The 9,511-nt window shown below is 57.4% G+C and overlaps 2 protein-coding genes across 6 annotated transcripts; both read right to left on the bottom strand.

Annotated features, from left to right (window-relative positions):
- Window positions 1–57: 57 nt before the first annotated feature.
- LOC105493922 (PRA1 domain family member 2) lies at window positions 58–3,431 on the bottom strand. The gene is made up of 3 exons (XM_011761923.2): window positions 2,744–3,431; window positions 1,335–1,552; window positions 58–908 (listed from the first exon to the last, which is right to left on the bottom strand). Exons 1-3 carry the CDS (start codon window positions 2,920–2,922, stop codon window positions 769–771), a joined length of 537 nt encoding a protein of 178 aa, XP_011760225.1. The 5' UTR covers window positions 2,923–3,431; the 3' UTR covers window positions 58–768.
- Window positions 3,432–3,572: 141 nt separating this feature from the next.
- Window positions 3,573–9,195, bottom strand: LOC105493923 (WD repeat domain 45). Of its 5 annotated transcripts, none has more exons than XM_011761925.3 (11): window positions 8,890–9,195; window positions 6,979–7,050; window positions 6,775–6,849; window positions 6,581–6,685; window positions 5,584–5,692; window positions 5,369–5,463; window positions 4,806–4,885; window positions 4,484–4,692; window positions 4,303–4,404; window positions 4,071–4,216; window positions 3,573–3,847 (listed from the first exon to the last, which is right to left on the bottom strand). In XM_011761925.3, the coding sequence occupies exons 2-11, from the start codon at window positions 7,031–7,033 to the stop codon at window positions 3,738–3,740; spliced, it is 1,086 nt and encodes a 361-aa protein (XP_011760227.1). In that variant the 5' UTR covers window positions 7,034–7,050; window positions 8,890–9,195; the 3' UTR covers window positions 3,573–3,737. The 5 variants fall into 5 exon arrangements, with proteins under 5 accessions (XP_011760227.1, XP_011760231.1, XP_011760226.1 ...); XM_011761929.2 differs by lacking the exon at window positions 8,890–9,195 and adding an exon at window positions 8,702–8,860 and having other exon boundaries at window positions 4,484–4,602; XM_011761924.2 differs by lacking the exon at window positions 8,890–9,195 and adding an exon at window positions 8,702–8,859.
- Window positions 9,196–9,511: the final 316 nt, after the last annotated feature.

The raw sequence follows: 9,511 nt of genomic DNA, 5'->3' as shown, positions 1-9,511 counted from the left end.
GTAGAAGGCCACTTCTGTCCTTTGAAATGTATAAGAACTTTACCCAGGAGGCTCAAATTGGCGTGAGAGATGCAACAGGCTTTATTGTTGCAGCAACACTAACATATATGCCCCATTCCCTGCTGAGGCCTGTCCCCACCTCACCCCTTGGTCGTCAATGATGTGGAACATTGGGGTGAGGGGCAAAATCCCTAAGCAGAGCTGGAGGGAGGCAAGTGGGACTGGTGAGGGTCGGGATCACCTGGGACCAGGGGTCCAACAGTCAGGATACCCAACTCCATCCACACAGGGGCATGGAACACTTGGGTTTTGAGTTCAAGATTTGGCAATGTCTTGACCTGGGTTGGAAGGTAGGGTAGGGTCTGGAAAAGCTTTGGTCCAGGATTCAAGATTTGAGAGTGCTTTGCCTCAGGCCCCAGTTTGGGGCTGAGCATGGAGAAGGGTGGATGGGAGTGTCTCTGGGTTCACAATTTGAAATTGGCCATGGATGCTGTGGCCTGAAGCCCCAGTGTTGGGGCTGGATGTAGGTGGCTCTTGGTTCTAGGTTCAGGGCTGGGGAAGACTCTTGTCCCTAGGTTATGGGGGCTGGGTGTGAGGGATATCTTAGTTTGGGGCTGGCGTGGGGGTAGGGTGGTCATAGATGTCCTGTTTTGTTTGGGCAGGGGGCTCTAGGCTCCTGTTTTAAGTGCTGGGAAAGGGCTCTGGGTCCCAATTATGGGCTGGGGGTGGGGTGGTATTCTCCAGGTCCTGAGTACAGATCCTAGGGGCCTAGGATCCAGCCTCTTGCTCTTGTCCCAGCGCCTCTAGTAGCAGGCCCATTGGCGTCCGCTTGAGACCAATGCTCTCGATCTTGTTCTCAATCTTGTTCTTAAGGTTGCGCAGGCGCAACGAGGCGTGCACCAGGATCACTGTGGGCGGCACCGAGAGGGGTGGTCAGTGGAAGAGACCTCAGCCTGCACCCAACCGGGGCCCACCGAAGGGAATTGGCGCACAGGCAGGCCAATCGAGTGGTGAGCGGCCAGGACGCCTCAGATACTGAAAGCGTGGCCGAGTAATTGGCTTGGCAACGTGGGCACGGCCAGGGAAGGCGCCCGGTAACGGGGACGTGGCCAGTGGAAGGCACTTAACACCAGGAGTGAGATGGGAAAGGCGATAATAAAAGGGGTGTTCCCAGAAGGGGGAACGAAGTCCGGGAAGGCGCTTTTAGCGGGGGCGTGGTCAGGCCCTCGGGTTTCCCAGCCCCCTCTCAACCCGGGGACCGGGGCAGGGCTGGCCTGGTGCCTTAAGCATGTTCTGGCCGCTTTCCTGGCTATCTCGGGGTAGTGGAGACTCACGAAGCACCGGCCCGGCGATGCTGAGCAGGAAGGTGCAAGCGCCGCCCACGACCCAGAGAACCAGGAGGCCGACGGCAAGCACTGCGGCCAGGCAGGCAGCAGGGTGGCTGCGGCGGCAGCGGCGCACAGCTGCGCGGGTCTCAGCTGCCCACACCAGCATGCCGAGGGCCACCGCCACTACCAGCGCGCTCAGAAGCGTGTGCAGCGGACGCACGTACCTGCGGGTACAAGGGAACTAAGCTAGCCGGCCGGGCGGAGAGACGGCCTCCGGGACCACCACCCACCCTGGGCCCCAAGAGCCAGGGTATCCCGTCTCCGGACACTCCCGCTCGGCACATCCTCCCACCAGCCCTGTCTCCAGCAGGCCTATCTGCCAGGGCTCCCGACTCACCCCCGTAGACCCCTCCTTTCTTCCCTGTCAATTCCACTGTCCTGTCTTCCTCAAGTCCCCACTTCAGGCCCTCCCATCCAGCTAGAGAAGACTCCCCACACCCCCGGGCTCCCAACACTTCTCTGGACTTTCCTTCCGACTCTACCCACACAGGGCCCCTCATCAGCCTGCCCGCAAGCTCCCTCTTTAACCCCAGCCCCTGCAAATCCCTCTTCCAGGCCTGTCTCCACACATTACCCTCTCCCCAAGCCTAGGGTCCTTATAGGAGCCCCCTCCAGGCTTCCTCCCCTCCCAATGCCCCCTCCAGGCTCCCATTTCCCTATAGATTCCTCCCTCCATCATTGCTAGAACCTCTTCTAGGTTGTCAGCCCCACTCTGAACTTCTAGCACTGCTCAAGTCCCTCCTCCAGATTCTCCATCCCTCTCTGGTCTCACGCTTTCCAACCATGGATCGTCCTCCCGGGCCCAAGTTCCCCAACAGGTACCTGCCCCTGGCGCCTTCCAGTCATAGTCAGGCTCCCCTCCAAGACCGGATCCCCAATAAATACATCTTCCAAACCCTCCAACTTTACCGTCTATTTCCCGGTCTCTGCCCTAAGTACTCCAGGGTCGGCCTCAATCTGGCCCCATCATTCACATTACCCCCCCACCACATCCCTCAAGTACTCTCACGTCCCCCTTTCGGGCCCTCCTTTTTTTCCGGTTCACCTTCCAGCCCACTTTCCCCTTCCGTCCCACACTTGTCTCCATCTTCCCCAGATCTTCCCTCTAGACCCCCATCCCCCGCAGGCCCTCCTCATCAGCCAGGCTCCATCTCCCTGAGGCCCTCCTTATAACCAGGCTCCACCTCCTTCAAGGTCTCCCTTCCAAGCCCCTCAGGCCGTCCATCTCTACTGACTTCGCCCTTCCCGGCCTTGCATCCCCACTCAGGTTCCCTGTCCTGGTCCTCAAAGACCTGTGGGTCTACCCCCCCACGCTCTGCAGACGTCCCCGGCCAACCGGCTCCTCCCTCCCTCACCCGGCAAGAGCGAGGCCGATGCCGAAGCAGAGAAGGTAGTTGGTTTGGTAGTAGAGGAGGTTGTTGATGACGCGGTGGCACCATCGCTGCGGGTCGCATGGATCCGGAGCCGCCAGACGCGCCGACCCCAGAACAAAGTCGTCCAGGGCGCGTAGCGGTGGCAGCCGTACCTCCGACATCCTGCCGGTTAATGTGGCTGGACCAGCCAGGAGGGGGCCGGACTACAACAACCGTTACGCCCCTCGCCACCGCGGGGCACACCGGGAAATGGAGTCTGGGCTGGGCAGCTATTTTCCTAACATCCTAGGTGGATTGCGCAGGGGCGGTGATGCACGTGACCGGAAAAACAACTAATACGCCGCTCAGAAAAGCAGCAAAGGCTGCCGGGAAATCAAGCCTTGGTCGCCGGGCTAGACGCTCCCAACCCTTAAAACTGCTATCCACCCCCGCGCGGGGCGCCGCAGGGGCTGCTCCGGGCGGTGCCAGCGGCTCAAGCACAAAGTAGCCAGACAGATAAGAAAGGAGGGACTGTCACAAGGATCCGAGTTGGATTCCACCTCCTTCCTGTCAGCGTCCAAAAGGGTCACATTTCTCCAGGAAACTCCATGCCCCGCTCCTGAGGTCAAGCCGTAAATGCCATTAAGGGCCTTTTATTCGTATTCATCACATCGGAAATCATCTCTTCCTAGGAAGCTTTTAAAAAATCTCCAGGTTGGATTAGGGCACTCCCTCTGGGTCCCTGGCAATTTCCTCCAAGTTAGGGATCCCAAGGGGTCGCTGCCTTCCTGGGTCTCTGGCCTAGCCCTTGGGGCACACAGTCATCAAGAAGTGCTGGGGGGAATTGAGCTCTTTATTTAGACATAGCCCTGCTGAGTAGAAAGTGGGCACCGGCCCCATTAATGCTTGCTGGCTGGTGGCTTCCAAGCACGCCCCACTGCCAAGGCTCAGCTCTGCAGTCTGCCACTGCAGGTCCCTAGCACAGCCCCCAGGGTCCTTAAAAGTCATCATCATCACAGATGTCAAGGTACACGTCGAAAGCCTCTCTGTTGCAGTTTCCATCAGGAGTGAAGACATATTTGTGGAAGGTCCCATCTACGCAGATGGCTGGGGGAGGGGGAGTGGTAAAAGGTCAGAGGCTGCCACAGCCACAGGTTCCAATCCTCTCAGGCATCTCAGGACCTAGGGTCTGCCTCCAGGCCTTTGCCCAGTGCTGTCCCCCTTACTGAAGATGAAGCTGAGCCTCACGTGGCCCTAAAATTCTTTCAGGTCCAACCTACAGGCCTCTGCCCCATGCAGTACCCCCAACCAAGGGGCTGTTACCACTCACCAATGACAGAGTTGACGTTCTTGGAAGTATTGCGACCGAAGGCGCAGATGCAAGCTGACTCAGCAGGCACAGTGAAGCTCGCCAGGCTCCACTGAGAGTCCACGTACTGCCCAATCATAGGCCCCACCTTGCCCACGCGAGCCAGCCTGCAGGCAGCACTGGCTAAGCCCAGGTATGGTAAACGGGCAGGGGGACAGGGAGGGACACGGTAGGGTGGGGAGGGGGTACTCACGCGGAGCGGCGGTTGAGGCGGGTATCCTTGAGAGCAAAGATATGGACGGTGCCCTTATCACTGGAAGCGCAGAGGAAGGAGGAGTCGTGACTGAAGTTAATGCTAGAAGACAGATCAGCAGTGATGCCCACATGTCATGTGGTATGGGGTCACCAGCCCACCATGCATACCCTGTGCTCACCAGTAGAGAGTGGCAGGGTCAGTGCCTCGGCGCAGCTCCACCAGTTTCTCCTTGGATTGTGTGTCAAAGAGGCGGATAAGGGTACCCTTCTGGGAGGCTGAGGCCACTACAGTGCCTGGCTGGTTTAGAGACACACAGGCTATGTCACTCTGATGTGCATTGATGGTGAATGGAGCAGACGAGGTGCCAGGCTTTGTGCTCGCCAGGTCCTGGGGTAGGAGGGAGGAGTCTGAGGTTGAGGTGGTATGGAGGGAAGGGGCCAAGAGTCCACAAGGAAAGCCAGTCCACCAACCTTCCCACCCTTGTCCACTGGACGGCTCACCACAAGTTGCAGACTCCCACACTTGTGTCCCGGGAACACTAACAGTTGCTTCTCCAGGCTGGGGCAGAGGTCACAGAGCCCTAGGGTGTGAAGATGAGGGTGGGTGGGCGGCTGAAGAGGAGGCAGCATCTCAGAATGGACAGAGCTGGATGAGGACCAGACTTCAACCCTTCATGATAAGCTTAACCCAAAGAACCCTGAGGGGGCTCACCTCAGCTGCATGCCCTGCCAGCTAGGCAGATTCCATTCCTTGCTCTGCAGCTGTGGAATCTAGTAAGCTGCTATAACAGCCCCAGGAGGCTCAGGGATCCCTGACACACCCACCCATGTCCTCATGAGGTGTTTCTGCTCTGCCACTGGGGCACCCAGGGGTGGGGCAGGGCCAGAGGTGGGGAGAACTGGCTGAGGGCTGGAAAGATGGAGAGGCTGTGAGTGTGAGCATCTCCCTGCCTCTTTCCCCATTTCTGTGTGTGTGTGTGCCCCTTCCTTTCTTTCCTCATCTCTGCCCCTCTGTCCCATCCACTGTTTCATGTCCTTACACCTGTGTATCTGAGCCCTCTCACCCTTGGGGTTGTCCCGGGTATCAAACTCAAACAGCTTTCGGGGATTGTCAGGGAAGGAGTACACATAGATGCGGTTCTTCAGCACGATCACGATCCTGTGGGTATCACACAACACAGGATGGCCGTGAGGGGGCGGCGGGATGCCCAGGGAGGACTATCCCTCTCACTTGCTGTGGGGACTTCCTACCTCCCACCCCCGTCCTCCTCAGGCTCACTTGTCATGGCGCATGCGCACAGAAAGCACTGGCTTGGTGAAGGTGAACTCCAGCACCAGCTTCTCCTTGGAGTCCTTGCCCTCCCGGGCATCGTCCCAGATCAGCACTGCTGGGCAGGTGGGTGGGTTGTCGGGGCCAAGGTTTAGGGTAACGGGCAGCCCTGGTGACACAGGATCCACCCCTGCTTCCTAGGGACCTCAACCTACTTACTTAGCCTTTCAATAAACACCCAGTGAGATCCTCGCACAGTACGAGCACTTGTGGACATGATCCCTGAGAGGAGTGTTCTAGACTATTACACTCATCTACAGATGAGGAAACTGAGGTTCAAAGTGGTTGAGTGCTGGCCAAGGACCTCAAAGCCCATCAGCAACCAAACAGAGACTCACACTCAGACCTGTAACTTCCCCTGGGTAACTATTTCTGCCTCCAGGGTCCTAGTCCATGCACCCTGGAGATTTCTGTGAGGAATCCTAGGGCTCTGTGACTCACCTAGGGTGACTCCTGCCCTGTCCAGAGGGGATGAGCAAGAAAAATCCTTAAAGCAAGATGGCACTTGAGGCTCAAGCCAAGTGGGTATTGGGAAGACGGCTCCAAGATTTTAAAACCTATTGCTTGTGTGACCTTGGATGAGTCACTTAACTGCACTGGGCCTCAGTTTCCTCATTGGTAAAAATGGGGATAACGATCCTTCCTACCCCATAGAGTTACTGTGAGGATTAAATGAGTTAATATATGTAAAGTGCTTAGGGCAGTACCAGGCTCACAGTAAGTGCTCTAGGGCATGGCACACAGGAGGCACTCAATCAGCATTTTAAAAATGAAAACAAAGCGCCAAGCTTCTCAAGCTATAAGATCCATGACTTCCAAGCTGTAGGCCTCCTCACTGTGTGACTCTGAAGTACTCTGACATCTTCATCTGCCAGTACCTTGGGGTGCCTGTGGGAGGCCAGGAATCCGAGAAATCTGGGCCAAAGGGCAGGATGAGGGCACTTACCTGAGATCTCTGAGAACTTAGGGCTACTACCACCGCCCACCAAGGCCAGAAGGTTGGAGCGGTGCAGCATCTCCACCAAGCCCATGCTGCCCACTTGCTCGTGGTCTGGACAGGGACCAGGGTGTCAGTGGAGGTAGGAACCAATGCCCAGCCCAGCTCTTCTGCCCATTGCCCCTCCCCTGCCAACAGCTCACCCAGATGCCCCTTCTCCATCAAGGGCTCCACGTTGTAGATGCGCACACCTGTCTCCATGGCGCAACAAAAGCAGCCTGGGGGATGGAAGGAATCCAGACTGCCTTAAAGAATGCCCAGGTAGGAAGCTGGGGGCCCATGGCCCACTTCTGACCCCTCTTTCCCTTGCTCCCTCCCACAAGGGTACAGGCCCAAGCCTCTCTCACTTTGGTCTTGGTTGAAACGCAGGCTGGTCACTCCTCGAAGTGGCTGTTGAGTCATGGTCCAGGATTGTTCCCCTGGATACAAATGGGATAAAGATGAGAAGAGTCCTGGAGTCTCCCCTCCAAGTTCTGCCTCACGTGATTTCCTCCTCCTCCCACTCTGCTAACTACTGACTCTGGACTGACTGCAAAAAAGATAAAAACAGGCTGGGTGTGGTGGCTCATGCCTGTAATCCCAGCACTTTGGGAGGCCGAGGCGGGTGGATCACCTGAGGTCAGGAGTTAGATCAGCCTGGCCAACATGGTGAAATCCCGTCTCTAGTAAAAATAAAAAATTACCCAGGTGTAGTGGGGGCACACCTATAATCCCAGCTACTCAGGAGGCTGAGGCAGGAGAATCACTTGAACCCAGGAGGCAGAGGTTGCAGTGAGCCGAAATCGAGTTATTGCATTCCAGCCTGGGTGACAGAGCGAGACTCCGTCTCAGGGGGGAAAAAAAAAGATAAAAACAGAGAGAGTCTCAGGGTCTCTGCTCTAAGCTCCCAAGATCCCAAGCAGCATGGCCAGGAACCCTCCCTCTTTCAGGTTTGGCAAGCTCCAGGCCCACACTGACATGGACCCCACACCTCCTTTTTACATGCTGGCCCTCACTGACTTGTCAGGAAGTAATGTGATAGGGGGTGCCCCCGTGATATCTTCCCCACCCCCAGCCAATCTTGATCCCAATGCCAGACATGGCCTGGAACCACTCCCAACCCATTTCTCATCTTCACACCTGACCTAGCACCAGACTCTGTCAATAAATAGACAAAAGTGGGCTAGGAGATCCACTTGTACCTCCCTGACTTGGCCCTGAGACTGCTATGCTTGGTCTGCCATCCCCAGGAACTCCTCTGCTCCTACCCTTCTAACTCTACCCCAACCCTATTCGACCACCCCAGAGTCTTCTTCACACCTTTCCCCCTCACCAGCTTCCCCAAACCCCTTCAGGATGCCTACCTTGGGATGACCCCTTCACATGCCTTGGTAACTACCCATCAGGGCCAGCCTAGACACTTCCCTAGATTGGCTTATGCCCTGGGGACTCTACCCTAGGATTACCCCTAGCACTCTAAATTTTCCACCCCAGGACATCTCCTTCCTTGTGTTCTGCTGTCCTTGACTACAACATAACCTGGCCTGGACCTAACCCCAGGAACCCCACCCATCCTCCTAAGATTCCCTTCTAGACCCCTATCCAAGACCCTGCCTCAGGGCACCCTTACCCTCTAAGACGCTTGCCCAAAACAAACCACCCAAAACTCCTACCTAGGAGAACCTCAACCCCTAAGATGCCTGCACAGTCCCCTACTAAGATTACTGCCATAGAGCCCCCAACTTCCCTTCAAACCCTCAACTCCCCAAGACCTCTGGCCAGACACGCTCCCTCCCCATCCTCCAAGAGCCCAAATCTTCCTTTCTTTCAGTTACACCCTCCACTGGAATGCCTCATGCTCTTTCTTTGGACAGCTCTGCCTTAGAGTTATTCTCTGGACAGCTCCAACTTTCAAGACCCCTTTTTTGCACCTCCATTCCAAATGCCCGCACCACCCCAAACTCTGTCCGGGATGCCTCGCCCCTCTCCCAAGACCAGCCGCATGCTCCTTCCAACGCCAGCACCCACTCAAGACCTCTGCCTTAGACCCCTACTCGAAAGACTCCCAGCCTCCCCCAGACCCCAACCAACCCTGGGATCGTGCTCCAGCTTCCTGCCGCCTTCACCGGCCTGACCTCCGCGTGTCCCTGACCCGGGCCCCAGCTGTCGGTGCCGCCCGCGGCCCGGTTTTCTGACCTCCCGGGCCTTGGAGCCCGGCTCGGGTGTTTACATCGGGCCCTACTTCCGGGGGAGGGAGCCTGTCGCAGGAAATGACTCACCCCAGCTGGAAAAAGGCAGCCACCGCCTTCCTCGCCCAGTTCCCGGGTCTTCGGAGCATCGCGAGTGACAGCGGGGTCCTCCGGGGAGGGCGTGGGGAGCGGAGGAAGGTCGGCTGCGGGACCGGAGGCGAAGGGTGTTCCTCAAGGCCGAGACTGTCTGAGGGAACCCGGAAGGGTGGGGAGAGAGAGCGTGCCTTGCCCCCAGCAGAGCGAAACCGGCCGAGCCCTCAGTCCCTCGGTCACCCACGATGGGGGAGTAAACCTTCCCTGCGAACAAGATGTGGACCTCCGCGGCGACGGAGAGTATCCGCCCCCGTTCGCAACACACAGCCCTCCCAGGCTTCCAAAGGGGCGGTGCCGGGGGCTACAGGCGGCTGCGGACCTGGAGACCTCGAAAGTGGTGAAACCTTGGCTCCGGGAAGCCAAGGAACAGATTTCGCTTTCTTTCTCCCCACCCCCTGCCCCCGCCCCCGCCAGTCCCGAGTTTTGTCTTTTGTGTTTTGTTTAGTTTTGTTTTCTGAGACAGACTCAGACTCATTCTTGGCTCATTGCAACCTCCGCCTCCCGGGTTCAAACGGTTATCCTGCCTCAGCCTCCGGAGTAGCTGGGATTGCAGGCATGC

The sequence above is a fragment of the Macaca nemestrina genome, chromosome X, assembly GCF_043159975.1.
Source record: "Macaca nemestrina isolate mMacNem1 chromosome X, mMacNem.hap1, whole genome shotgun sequence".
NCBI lineage: Eukaryota > Metazoa > Chordata > Mammalia > Primates > Cercopithecidae > Macaca > Macaca nemestrina.
Note: the sequence above shows the minus strand (reverse complement) of the source record. Positions and strands in the feature narration are given on the sequence as shown.

Excerpts from the sequence above, each read along its gene's own strand:
- LOC105493922 (XM_011761923.2), bottom strand. The coding sequence starts at position 2,922 with ATGTCGGAGGTACGGCTGCCACCGCTACGCGCCCTGGACGACTTTGTT. Across the intron at positions 1,553-2,743 it reads ATCGGCCTCGCTCTTGCCGG|GTACGTGCGTCCGCTGCACA; the intron begins GTGAGGGAGGGA and ends TTGTACCCGCAG. Across the intron at positions 909-1,334 it reads CATCGCCGGGCCGGTGCTTC|TGATCCTGGTGCACGCCTCG; the intron begins GTGAGTCTCCAC and ends TGCCGCCCACAG.
- LOC105493923 (XM_011761925.3), bottom strand. The coding sequence starts at position 7,033 with ATGACTCAACAGCCACTTCGAGGAGTGACCAGCCTGCGTTTCAACCAA. Across the intron at positions 5,464-5,583 it reads GTGCGCATGCGCCATGACAA|GATCGTGATCGTGCTGAAGA; the intron begins GTGAGCCTGAGG and ends TGATACCCACAG. Across the intron at positions 4,217-4,302 it reads CGCCTCAACCGCCGCTCCGC|GCTGGCTCGCGTGGGCAAGG; the intron begins GTGAGTACCCCC and ends TGCTGCCTGCAG.